The 14,283-nt window shown below is 38.1% G+C and overlaps 2 protein-coding genes across 6 annotated transcripts in view; both read right to left on the reverse strand.

Annotated features, from left to right (window-relative positions):
* LOC124270783 overlaps positions 1–14,283 on the reverse strand; it is an 88,747-nt gene that overhangs the window by 41,428 nt on the left and 33,036 nt on the right. For 3 of the 5 annotated variants that reach the window (XM_046705859.1, XM_046705834.1, XM_046705828.1), the window contains exons 1-3: positions 5,596–5,698; positions 5,422–5,496; positions 115–216 (exon numbers count right to left, since the gene is read on the reverse strand). The gene's annotated coding sequence lies outside the window, so the exon portion shown is untranslated. Of the gene's footprint in view, positions 1–114; positions 217–5,421; positions 5,497–5,582; positions 5,706–14,283 lie in introns of those variants that run through there. The other 2 variants (XM_046705850.1, XM_046705842.1) reach the window with 2 other exon arrangements.
* The window catches only part of LOC124270860, a 35,414-nt gene continuing 31,982 nt past the window's right edge, over positions 10,852–14,283 (reverse strand). The window contains exons 16-18 of the mRNA XM_046705923.1: positions 13,377–13,547; positions 12,830–13,050; positions 10,852–12,167 (exon numbers count right to left, since the gene is read on the reverse strand). Coding sequence (XP_046561879.1) covers positions 11,926–12,167; positions 12,830–13,050; positions 13,377–13,547 — 634 coding nt within the window. The 3' untranslated portion in view covers positions 10,852–11,925. The remainder of the gene's footprint in view (positions 12,168–12,829; positions 13,051–13,376; positions 13,548–14,283) is intronic.

Here is a 14,283-nt window from a genome sequence, read left to right on the forward strand (position 1 = left end):
GCATTCATTTCATGTGTGATCATGGTGATCCCTCATAATATGTGATCATCATAATATATGTAAGTTGGAAAGAAATTTATGGTCCTACTTGACACACCATAATCATGACAATACCTTGTGAACTTGTAACTTTGATTGGTGTCAACTTCCTTTTGAGGACGTTTTCTGTAGCAGAGAGCCAGGTTGCCGAACAACAGACACTTGGGATGAAGGATCCTGGAATGGTTGTAGTGTTTCAATATAACCATAATTACATATGTTTTTAAGTTACAATCCCCTAACACAGACACATATTTTCATTTGCAGATTTTAGTGAGGTAATGGTTAGTTGTAAATGATGAAGTCTGAAAATAGGTTGCAAATATTACATTTAAAGACTTAAAGGACCACTGATGCAGAACAATTTCCGTGGACTGGTTGTTGCTTTTGTTATTGTATTTCTCCTGTGAGTACCCGGATGATATCCCAGAATTCATGACTGGTTCATTACCTCTGCTGCGCCACCCTCATGCGCAAATGATAATATAAGTATAGACTGATCAACAAAGATGAAATCTTTTGTACTCGATAATCTTGATTTTGTTGTAAAATTATGTAGACTGTGATGAATAATTTGGTTTCTTATAAAAAAATATTCACTTTGATAAAAATGCTGATTTTGATGTAAAATTTTGATTTAATAGTAATGTTGACTTTATAAAAATGTTAACGTAAATGGATGTAGAATTTGATTTAAGAATTAGTTTGACCTTGAATTTGGTGAGAAGCCTGATACAATAGCATTGTTTGAAAAGTAAGGCTAACTAAGTACATAGGGAGTCTTTGGGAGAGTAGTGAGCTTGGGTTCACTACTAGTCAATCTGAATGTTGTATTAAACGGCATTATTTTGATAACAAATGAAAACATTTTAAGTTTAACCACCTGCCAGTGGTAAAAAATGTTAGGACTGAAATAACGAAGTCAATGTACGTCTTTATATTTTGTCTTATAATCCTAATTAGTTTATTATCACATTTGTATGCATTTTGAAACTTAATAAAATGCACACAATATGCTTATACTTAGTGAATTTATAACATGACTGTAGTATCTAGAAATCTTATAGATTGCCAATGTGTATCTTATTTCACACTCACGCCCTAAGTGCGAACTAGTGTATGTTTTCTCTCTCATTTCACTTCACGGCACAAAAAAAATATGATTCTGTTGAATGCCAAATAACAATAAAAATAACAAGTGAATTAAAACAAAATGAAATATTAAAATTAAAACAGACTAAAGTTGTAGCAACAATATCAGGCTATTACCTTGTTCGGGGAATGTATCCATCAATATCCACATAGGGGAATGAGATGCCATTCATCTGCAGCTGACAAAGAATCCTGTTCCATGTCATGTGTCTTTTAACAGTCTAATATGCGAAAAAGTGATCTATTGTTTCAGGTTTTTCACATTGGTGTATCCCATTGGTCACCAAAGATAGCACACCGGGCAACTAACTGCATGATGTCCGCCATTCTTTAGAAAAGTAATTTCGTTAGCCAATAATGAGCAATCAATCAATGTAATGGCGGTTAATCCTTTGAAGGAAGGACGTTGTTTTTACAAAGAGACTTTACGACAGGGTGTATTCAGTATACATTAGTAAATATACATACATAAACACTACCTTTTGACAAATCCGCTGTGCAGGATAAAAGCAATTAATCAATCAGCATGTTATCGGTTAATCCTTTGATCGATGTTTGTTTTGAAACTCAGCTGATAATTCCTCTTGCTGCACTTCCATGCGCATATTACATAAGATGTAATACATTTGCCACATCAGACCTCAATTTATAACGATGAGTATTTACTCCAGACACGAGAAATGCCAAATGGGAACCTTTGTCGGGTAATCTGAGTGGTGTTATCACTAATTATACCTGTTATAAATTCATTAACTGACCATCAAGTGAATGATGACAAATAACATGTGTAGGTTTACCACCAAACAAGGGTTACAGCAAGAGAGTAGTAAACGCTGTATTGCATGCAAGTTTGATTGTCTGAAAAAAAACAACTTATGGGCCAACACTGTTTTGAGGATATGAACAGATCGAACTTCATAGTTGCATAAGAAATATATACAAGCATTTGCTCTGACTTAGTTAAAAAGTGTATATACCTAAGTACCTAAGAAAAATTTCAGATTTTTTTAGCAATGGCAAAGTGGGGTTCTTTAGTTTATGGGTTTAAATATATCAAATGTGCGTTTTTGATATCATAGCATATGAGATAGACATCATATTTTACATGATTAAATATCGAGGTAAAAACACAGAAATAGGATCAAATTGGATCAGTCACTATACCATTCAAACATTTGAAAATCTGAAAAAGCCTACACTGCTGGGATACTTTATTACAATCAGACAAGAACTGTAGGGGATATTTTCAAATAACGGCATCTGATGGGCATCCACCCTTCTTAATGTCCCACTGATTAGGTTGAAGAAATTCTGCCAAGGTGGAGAGTAGCCCAGTCCCTGTGTCCGTCACGGTCGAGGGAGCAGGGGCTGACCAGTTTGCAGCTAGGTTTCGTAATTAGACTGTTGGCTGGAAACAATAATTGCTCTGGATCAGTGGCCCTTTAACTCATTAAGCCCGAGAGACACTTCACTACTCAACACCTGGAACCCCTCGCTGATTGCCCTGCTCGCTGTTGCGAGCTAATTAGTGCTATTCACACCTGATTTCCCTGGCAGGTTTCGGGGATGACAGGAAACTGTCTACTCGTACAAATAAGCTCTGATTGTTTAATTGTGTCGTAAAGATACAAGTTAAAAGAAAGCAGGTGTGAATACATATCATGTATGGCAATGTTTTATGTAAATGTTATTGCAAGTTTCTCTTGTAGACCTATGGCGGCTTGTACATTTATGTTTTATCAACATATGTATGTATTCTTTGTATGTAAGAGATGAGACATACATAAACAAATCCTTTCTCTTATATCATTGTGTGAGGTTTAATTTTACAAAATATCTATGACAATGACATACTGTAATTTACATACATGCTTTATAATCTTCTACGATATTAGCGTTTTTGCCGATAGATTTCTACTGTATTCTGAATATTTCAAGGAAAGTACTATTACATGTAACAGTTTGTGTATTGTAAACATACATAATCGTAACAATCCATGAAATATACACATAAGACAAATAGGAGTAGATAGATCTCAGAGATCGAAAACACATTTTAGTGTTTTTCGATAAGTAAAAAAAAGTGATTGAAATCCAACCATTGAGTAGAGATAGTATTTATTTTCATATACATTTTACGCACACAGCCAGTACATAAAACATAATGGTTTGCTGTACATGTAAATATAATCTTCACCTTGATATGAATGAATATTCAAATTAAAGTACACGTATTATAGAATTCAAAAAGTGGCACGATACTGAATTATTATAATGTATAAACTTGCAGTTTAATCTCTCCCCAAATATTGATGAAGATGGGCGTGCCTATATTTATACTGAATGTAAATGAGGTTCATAAGATTACAGATGTGCATGCATGCATGCATAAACATTACAAAGAGGGGCGTGACTCCATAAAGCAGGTTGTCCAATGATATAACATCGCATCTGTTTATTTTACACTTGTCACGGGACAAACCTTTCAACAAGGGCTTAACAACACATGCATTCTACTGGAGGCTGTTATTTCAAGGTCGAAAGAGGTCTTCAATTATCTCATTACTGTAATATGATTGATTATACGCATGTGTATCGATACCGTAACTGATATACTATCCATCTTTTATTGACGATGGATCAATAGATACTGAGTTCATTGATACACGTGATAATTACACCGGATTTGATAATTACAGAGATCAAATAGAAATGTTTTACACAATGCTCATGTAAATTGCACAGAAAACTGACAATTCAAATCAACATGAAACTTTTAACAACTTGAACAAAAATACTTGAAATACCTTTGTATGGTTTACATGTAATAACTTATGATATTACTTCTGTCTATGTCTAAGAAGTTTTTGAATTACCAACTTACTGTGTTTTGTGACAAACGTAGTAAAAGATTTCATTGTTGTAATAACACTGACATGTATTATATTCGATGCAAAGGCGCGACTTTATATTCGATTAGGTATTATGTTATACAATATTTCTATAGCGCACATATCCAGGCAACTAGTGCTTTCTCAAGGCGCTGGTAACATTATCAAATTTAGAGTATGGAAAATAACTAGTTACAATTCAGTAAGCTTTATATTGGTAAGTTAAATTATGTCTAATCTATTCGAGCTTGGATGTATAATTATTTGTGTTTGTACATTATGTTTCATTATATGAAACATGACAACGTAATAATAACAAAAACATAAATTCAAACTATTCTATTGTGTTTGAATTCTTTGTATGTCCTTGAAATTTTGTATATTGTTTCCTATTTATTAGGAAGTCGAAGAAAATATAATCTTCAGTAACCTCAAAACCATTACATCTAATTCAATCAATGTGCATAAGAAGTATTTTATTATCCATTCCCAATGAAGAGTTCCAGACACTTACCTCTGTAAAAACATCATAATCCCCTTTCTCACCGACATGTGTTCATTTGCTCTAACGCTGTATAAGCCTATGATAATGATTAGCAATTGCTATCAAAATACTTTAAATACTTCTTCTGATTGACACTAAAGGTAGCATCTCTCGTAAGAAACACTAATTTTGGCTCAGCCCTACTAAATTGGTTGAAATATTAGGTACAGTGCGATTTTTAAAAGTACGACACACATGTGCGTCTCTTGCTGAATAAGAGGTGCTTTCTGTTGACGGATATACGTGGCTCTCGCTGTGAGAAACTGCCAATTACCTGCCCCGTAAACACGTCACTCGCTGTGAGGAGCTGATTAATTTGCCTAATATATGCATCTCTCGGCCTTAATGAGTTAAAGGGACCTGATTTACAAAACCTGTGGCTTGCAAAGTTAATTAATTTGTTTTGACGGAGTCATATCTTTCTTTCTTTCTGCATCACGATGCAGGGTCATGTCTTGACTGTGTAGGACCGCATCGCGGCTCTCGGCTAAGGAAACACTTGATATTTTTGTGTGAAATAGATGAATATATCCTTTATCACTCCATGTTAGTAAAATAAAAACTTTAAATGATATTACAGATAAAAATTACGTTTTTGTCTTACAGCGTCGAAAACCCCTGACACCGGGATACGTTATATGTTATGAGGTTTCATATGTAACGATATCCCGTCTGCGGTTATCCGCAATCTGCCTCAGAATTCAAAGTTAGAAGTATTCTGTGTGTGAAATACGGACGCTTAACTATTCTTTGATCAGACTTTATAACATAAACAAAATATTGGTATATACATACTTGTATAAAGACTCTTCACACAACTCCGTCGCCAACTGAACGCTAAACGCGGAAGTACCGGTAATTTGTCTGAACCTGTCAACGTGAAAAGCAACATTAAATATCTTGGTGTAATGACTGTCAGCTTTTGCAGATTGCCGCGAAATGAAGATAAAACTTACTCCGTTCGTTTACCTGTAAAGTATAACCAACTGTCGGCACAAACTTGCAACAGAACGCTATTTCTCTGAGGGATTAAATGTGCCTTTCCAACTTTCGTCTGCGTGGTGCAACCACAACAAAAGGGGGATAACTCAATTCTTGCTTCTGTTGCATGCCACTAGAAGATGCTCTGTCGTTTCTTCCTCTCATTCCCGTTCACAACAATACTTATATGTGAGCACATACCAAGAAACAATTTGCGTTTGTCAACCAGGTATTTGTTGATAAAAGAGACATTTGAAAGAATGAATCATTATGTGGGGTGTATTCCTTTGTGTCTTCGGTAAAAATCCTTTCTTGTGGTATTTTGTGTCAAAATGCCCCAATTTATTTTAAACTATGCCATAAATCCATAGTTTTTGTCAACTTCCATATTATATTCTTCATATGATATTATATATTAATATTTCTACTAAATTTTCTATTAGTAAACTGATAAGAGCAAAAGTAATATTCATGTATAGACAACACTGTAATACCAATTATTTGGTAAATAATTACAAGAAAAAAAATGAAAGGTTTGTATAATATGTTTACTGGCTGTAAATGCATAGTGTTTTTTGTTAACAAATGGCATTGTGTAATCATAACAAGTATGGTATAATACTTATCAGAACAATCTACAGCTTTGTCAACTGGGATATTATGCAGAAGCTCCTCATACAGGAATCACATTCACATGTCTTTCTTTCGGTTTTAACTTTTTAACTTTCGTCTGTATGGCGGGATGGTCCATGACTTTTGACAGAAGCTGCTGAACTGAAATTTGGTCATCCTTGAACTCTGCCCACAGGGTAAAGATCTCCTTCTGGGCTGTGGTTGATCGGTCCCTGATTCTTGCTCTCACTTTGCTCTCCTTCAGCAGGAGGATCTCGATTGGGAGCAGGGACGCCTCCCGATGTAGGGCTTTGATAAGTCGGTATAGTCCCAGCTGTTGCTCTCCGACTTTCGTATTCTGGCACCGGTGCCAACCTGAAAACAAAAAGGGAAATTTTAAAAGAAATGTTGTTATGCTCAACATGATTAACTTATATTAAATTCGTCAATATTTATTGAATATTTATAAATTAAACATAACTTAAATAGCTGAATAGGCCATCAGTTTCCGAATAAATCGAAAAACTGGGCTCTTTTCTCTGTATGCCACCTGTATATATTAATAAAGATTACAAATCCTCATTATCAAATATGCAACATTGTATTGATGTGATAAGTAAATAACAGTCCTATTTCTTGGGCCATCCTCCACACTGCCTGGGTGTAGTGGAACAGACACCCACGGAGTCTCGCATCTGGCATCACCGTTTTCAGGGCTCCCCATGTAGCAGACTCAAAATCCATGACAATAGTCTCCAGATGGTGCTACTGGCAGTAGGTCAAGCAGTTTATTGAAAACATTCACGTAGTCATATTTTGTTCGTGAGGACATTATTACAAAAAGTAACGGCATCACCATGTACCTACAAACATGATACAATACAGGTAAATACAACTTACCATTATTGTAAGTTAGCCAGTCAGTGACTTATGAAAAGACTAGGTGTAACATCCAAGTAATAAGATCAAAGTATTATCAAATGGAACTTAGTTGATATATGAAAAAGTACACTTAGTAAATATACACAATTATAACATTTGAATGTTTTCTCGTATTCCAGAGGGACTTCGAGTATAAAAGAGTAAGTGTTCGAGATTCAGATATAAAACTATTTTTTCCTTTATTGTGGTGACTTGCCCTTTTATCATTGACAAACGTAAAAGTCATTTGGATGATCTGAATTATATTGTATTTAATACATTTATTATTCCCTTGTTCTGTTCAGTGTGTTGGAATAGTTGGTTTCAGTAAATGCATGGTTCTATTATTCTCATTCCTATAATTTAAAGATATACGTCTTGGGGTCCTTGATGTGATGCCCCAGAACCCATGTATGCCTCCGGGACACCAGCCACTGGATCGAGGGAAACCATAATATAATCAATGTCGAACCACCATGACACCGATGGACCCCTAACAAAATCTGGAGGTTTGGGACGAGAATTGAACACCTACATTCCAACACTTTCAAGATGATCTAATTCCTGGATGAGGAAGGGAAGACAGACAAGTTGAAGATTATTTATTTCAATGCTGGCAAGCGACTTCCATCAAATATGAAGTACCAGGAAATGATACTTCATATTTGGTTTGCGTCACAGGATTTACAGGATGATGGAAAATATAATGTAACATTACTGTGCCAAGTACCTTTTTGTTAGCAATCCTTAATTTTATTGTATCCTACGTTAGGTATAAATCAAAATAATAAAGTTATTCATTTTTCAGTAACATCACGCTTCAAGGTCAGCCTTGAGGTAGTTATCACCTGACAATAAAAGTCCACTATTTTGTTTTGATATCCCCCTGAAGGTCGCCACGTCGTAGGAACGTATCACGTCTGGTTAACGTCATACTTTCTCGAACACTAAGTCGACACTCATAATGGACACACCTTCCAACTCACACATTTGGCTTGAGACTCACGCTTATATAACTCAAATCATTATCTGTTTTGGGTCCTGTTCTGTTTACGCTCTATACTTCTGATTTAGGAAAGTCTATCACTCCTACCGACGTCAATCACCACTGCTATATGCAGATGACTCTCCTAGTCTTCCTACCTCGGGACACTAGTGAAGCCATCTCGGATCTACAACAATGTACAGATAACATCAAATTTGGGATGAAGTAACATAAGTTACAGGTGAATGGCAGCAAGACTAAAGCTCTTCTCAGTGGAACACAGTCTAAACGTTTGACTGATGGAGTGACGACAGTGCGTATTGGCCAGTCTGAAATGCCAATGTCCAAAATGTGAGAAATCTGGGCATCATTCTGGAAAGCACTCTCTCTATTGATTGCCATGTTTCTAACTAGTGCAGAAGATGCTACTTCCACAACATAGGATCAGTAAGACATCTTCTCACCACATCTGCTGCTCATATGCTTGCGCGGACACTTGTGTTATCCATAGATTATTTTAACAGTTAACACGGAAATATCTCCCAGGACCAGTTTGCCAGACTTCAGCGTGTGAAAATACTGCTGCACGTATAGTCACCAGGACCAAGCAGTCTTCAAATATGACACGAGTCCATATATCACTGCATTGGCTTCCTGTACAAGCAAGAGTTCAAAAATGCTATCATCAGCCAGCTCCTCCATATTTGAATGATCTCATTCATAAATATGTACCACTGAGATCACTTCGATCTTCCGACCATCATCTACTTGAAGTACCAAAGTACAATCTGAAAAAGTTTGGATATAGATCCTTTATTTATTTGGCTGCCACTTTATGGAAATCGTTATCTCTTCCAATCAAGGAGGCAGAACCCCATGACATTTTTAAGAGTGACTTCCAAACCTATCTCTTTAGGACTTTATATAATTAACTTGTGAGCACCCATGAAAATAGGCCGCCTGTGACATTTTGCAGTGACATTTTGTTTGTACCATGAGCAAGCATTCTGTGCCTGGAGTTTGGCGTAGTAAAAGTGCACATATATTATCAAGCTCTCACGACAAACTGAAAAATATGTTATTTGTAGTTTAGCAACGCACATGTAGACCTCTTAAAACAGAGAACACGTGTAAGAGTATATGGTTCCTGCTTAAAATGCACACGTACGTCTGAATACATTGTTTTCAGTGACTTTTCTGAGTAGGGAATTTGCACTATGCGTTGCCTCCACAGGGAGTAAGTCCCCCTGAAACATCCTCCAGGTTCCATCACGGATGAGGCGCTTGGACGCCGGCATGTCAAGCTTTTTTCTCTCTTGGGTTTGGAAGCTCTTAATATAACCCCATAGTATGATTAAACCACAGGCCCTCGTGTCTTTCCGAGGATTAAAGATTATTAAACAATATGTAAAATTTTTAGATGACCCCCGACTCGAAATGCTTCACAGTGCACCCTCAACCGCCTGCTTTGCCGATCGACACGCTACCATCGCATGCAATCAAAACATAATGTAAACATTATCATGGATGATTGGCTTATCGAGCACCACTCGTGACACCTACCAATTCTTTATTGTTATTTCTGCAAGTCGATTGAAACCCGATTTTGACTCAACTAGTTTGTAAACGATTTTGACACAAATGGATGATGATATATCCGCACAAAACGGGGGTGTGGTCGAAGCAAGTCCTCTGGTTGAATCATACTGTCTGCTCATGCTTCACGTTTTGTTTGTGCACAAGCTGCGTTTTTGACAACACAGAATATTCCTAGCGGTGTGAGTTAGTGAGTGAGTGAGTTTAGTTTTACGCCACACTCAGCAATATTACAGCTTTATGGTGTCGGTCTGTAAATAATCGAGTCTGGACCAGACAATCCAGTGATCAACAGCATCGACCTATGCAATTGGGTTGCGATGTCGATGTCGTGTCAACCAAGTCAGCAAGCCTGACCACCCGATCCCGTTAATCGCCTCTTACGACAAGCATGGGTTAATCGCCTCTTACGACAAGCATGGGTTGCTGAAGATCAATTCTAACCCGGATCTTCAGGGGTCGTGTGAGTTAGTGATAATTGTTCAACGCTGCTTTCAGCAATATTCCAGCAATATCACGAGGTGGACAACAGAAATTAGCTTCACACATTGTACCCATGTGGGGAATCGAGCCCAGGTCTTCACGTGACGAACGCTTTAGTCACTAGGCTACACCACCTACCTATTCCTACTTGAGTGCAATTTTAAACGCAAGCCCTCTAATTTCATGGTGGATCATACATGAAAGATTATAAGGCAACACCCATTTACAGTGACTGTCATACTGTGAAGAATTAATAATGATCCATTAGCTAGAGTTATCAATCATTGAAGCATTCAAGACAACCCCACTAACTGAAAATATTAAACAATGAATAGTTAAGAATTTCCCCTATTAACTGAGGATATCGAACACTGATGACCTAAAATGACCCCCATCTGTGTTGAGTAAAGGTCATTCAGGATTAGATAGCTTGTGGTGAAGAAACCGTATGGCCTTCATCAGGGAAAGTCAACTCATATGTGTTTACTTCATGGTTCAATCCAAGAATGGAAAGGCCATGTATTTTGGAGTCCTTTTTTTCTAATGGAAGTACTTTTACTGTTGTCAAAATGTGCGCACATGATCAAAATGTGAGGCCATTTATGAGTAAAATTTCCTTGGGATAAGAAAAAACATGGACACAGACAGAGATTTGTATACTTTAACTGTTCATCACATACAGTTTATCATAAGGCAAAAGAAATATACAGTTTAATAAATACAATATATATATAAATATATACAAACATCACACTGCACGTAATCTGTCTTAACAATCACTGCTTTCATGCTGACAAAGTCTCTGGGTCATGAATTAACAGCACCAAGTTTATTCTCACCAACTGCATGCTGTATCTAGAATTGGTCTTCAGCAACCTATTCTGTGTTACATGGACTGCAAGTTGAACCCTTGTAGGTGAAGTGGCCATAAATTTCCGAGTTCCTTGCTTGGATTCAAACCACAGACCTTCTGATCCGAAGTCAGATGCCTTGTCCACACGACCAAAGAGTTAACCCCAAGCTAACAAGGTAAGGATGCCATCTTGTGGGATGACTCCCTGCTACATAGGCATCAAACCAGGACTCTTTTCCAAGAAGTCAGCACAGTTCTGCAGCTGTCAAGCATGGAATTAGTCTCAACACTAACTCGATCTCTGGAACATCCTCTCTGCAGGATCAGACCAAGTACTTTCTTCTGATGATCATTCACAACAAAAACCCTCCGCAATGAAGACCCTGTCACTCATGACGACAACTGCTTTCAATGTCTCCTGGTACATGTCCTGGTACATGTATATTGGAAAAGGGGCACTCTTCAGATCAATCAATGTCATGCCTTGATGACTGAAATAGATCTTCATAATTTCGTTACAAGTATCCCCCTTTTCAACTGTGATTCAGATGGTCCCATATGCTGGTAAACTGCTCCGTGATAATTCCTGTTATTCACAGATGTACACCTATATTCCCCTGATGGCTAGTCTGTGACAGTTCCCTCTATACACAGGCATACGCCCAGAATCCCCTGATGGCCAGTCTGTGACAGTTCCTGCTATACACAGGCATACGCCCAGAATCCCCTGATGGTCAGTCTGTCACAGTTCCCGGTATTCACAGACGTACACCTATAATCCCCTGGTGGCCAGTCTGTGACAGTTTCTGGTATTCAGAGACATACGCCTATAATCCCCTGGTGGCCAGTCTGTGACAGTTCCTGGTATTCACAGACGTACACCTATAATCCCCTCATGGCCATCCCTCATAAACACATGCCAGCCCCTCCTGCCACAATCCGTGTCTGTCACCTCCTCCCGACCCTTCAGGTACTCCACAGAGAAACATCTTGGTCCGGGTCCAAGGAAGGGCAGCACCCCTAGGATCTTCCCATGACAATCATAGTGGAAGACATGCTCTCTGTAGAAACTTTGGTCTTCCTGCATAGTGACTGACACGAGAAAATCACCTGGAAACAAAAGTTGACAAGTCTATGTTTGTATATTTGTACAATGCTGTAGTTTGCGATTGAGAATTTTGAAATAAATGGCCTTGACCTCTCCCGTTGTAAATGTGTTTTCACAGGGAGTCAAAAGTCACTGCAGTGAGTGACAATATGATTTACACTATAAATATATTAAGTGAGGTGAAATGGGGTTTAACGTTGCACAAATATTTTGGTCATATGACAAGGTGCAATGTTGGTGTATGTGCGGCTGCTTGTACTAGCCCAGACTGGTTTTGTAGTGCTAGCTCACTGAGATACCATGCCGCAGTTAAGCATGAATACCCAACTCAGACACATTATACTGACTCTGAGCCGACCAGTCCTTGTAATGCTGAGCGCCAGGCAGGGACCAACAAGTACCATATTTTAATATCTTTTGGAATGACGCGACCGGGAATTGAACCCGCGACCTTCCGCTCTCTGGGCGGACGCAAATATTTTAAGAATTATATTATATGTATTGAGTAATACTCAAATGTATTTCAATAGCAAATATATATTAAGCAAAAAATTCTGATTATATGATGTTTTTTATACTGAAGCACAAGAGGTTAATTATCTTCATTTGTTGAACACTTTCATTCAAATATTGCTGGATCCTGTCCTGAAATAGCAGTATTTACCATGTCCACTTATGGAATAACATTCCACAGCAATTCCAGGAACCAAAATGTCCATGACAATCTCTACAGCATCGTCTGTGACATCCACAAACATCAGAGTTGTACCGATGCTTAATGCAAGTCTCGTCTTCTCCTCCAGTTTTTTCTGCTCCAGGACCCTGGCTGAACATCCTTGTGGGAAGCTGATGTAGAGGCCATCCTCACTCACCTTCAGACTGCAGCTGTAAACAGAAAAAAACAAATATAGACGACATGATGAGTACAAAATATATATGCTTGAGTTACCATGGTTACAGACTAAAAAGCTAACTAACAGAAATTTTGAAAATACAGTGCAAAATTTTTTGTACGTAATTTGTTAAAATAAGTTACGCCCCATTTTCCCTTGTTAACCATGGTGCCATTGTACAAAACGACCTTAGTGCTAAGAACGTCATAAGTCTAGGTTAAGGTATAGCATATACTTTTACCTTAGGATTAAGAGCACTTTATACAAAGGCTCGCATAGATTAACAAGTTACCATGGTTACTCAAGAGCAGCCCCTACCTGGCTTGTTGCTGGGTAACATTTAGGGTTTGAAGAGTTTCAGGATGCAGGAAGTAGATTGCACTGTCTGTTACAGCCATGACTTTGTTTCCTCCAAAAAGAAGAGTTTTTATTTCAGGTAACTCTTCACTCAAAACCTCATCATCTGCAGAGATAGGATCACATCGGACTCTGGAACAAGGATTATAATAAAAGAAAGAAGGGACACACATTGTCTGTCATCTGGTTGTATGAGGTAGGGGGATGATGATGATTTTAAGGGGGGTCATCCATTTTCTTCTGGGGAGCTGTGTGTGGGGGAGGGTGTTAATCAATTTTGTACACAAGTACTAGGGTGTGTGTCTTTGATTTTGTACATGACATGCAGGGGGGTGGGGATCACTAACTTTGCACATAAATATTCCAGACATGAGAAGTTTCCACAGATCCATAATTTTGTTTCAATTTGAATGTTTTTGAGATTGATGTAAATCTGCAATAAAAGACTCCCGGCTACATTTTCAGTGTTGTTTTTTGTGATTTGCCGTTCTCATGTCTGATTAGAGGCGTGCGTGAGATTCACAGTGTATATCATAACCCCCCAGCATATCCCTGACACCACAAAACCTTCAGAAGAAGATTTGTGAATGCATAACACTGCCCAGTTACATTCAAAAGAGTATGGTTCTGGATCAGCCTGTCTGTGACCTGTTCCAGAGATTTTACAGGGGTTCTGGATCAGCCTGTCTGTGACCTGTTGCAGAGATTGTACAGGGGTTCTGGATCAGCCTGTCTGTGACCTGTTCCAGAGATTTTACAGGGGTGCTGGATCAGCCTGTCTGTGACCTGTTCCAGAGATTTTACAGGGGTTCTGGATCAGCCTGTCTGTGACCTGTTTCAGAGATTTTACAGGGGTTCTGGATCAGCC

The sequence above is a fragment of the Haliotis rubra genome, unplaced genomic scaffold (assembly GCF_003918875.1).
Source record: "Haliotis rubra isolate DU_JTF1 unplaced genomic scaffold, ASM391887v1 Scf1020, whole genome shotgun sequence".
Lineage (NCBI taxonomy): Eukaryota > Metazoa > Mollusca > Gastropoda > Lepetellida > Haliotidae > Haliotis > Haliotis rubra.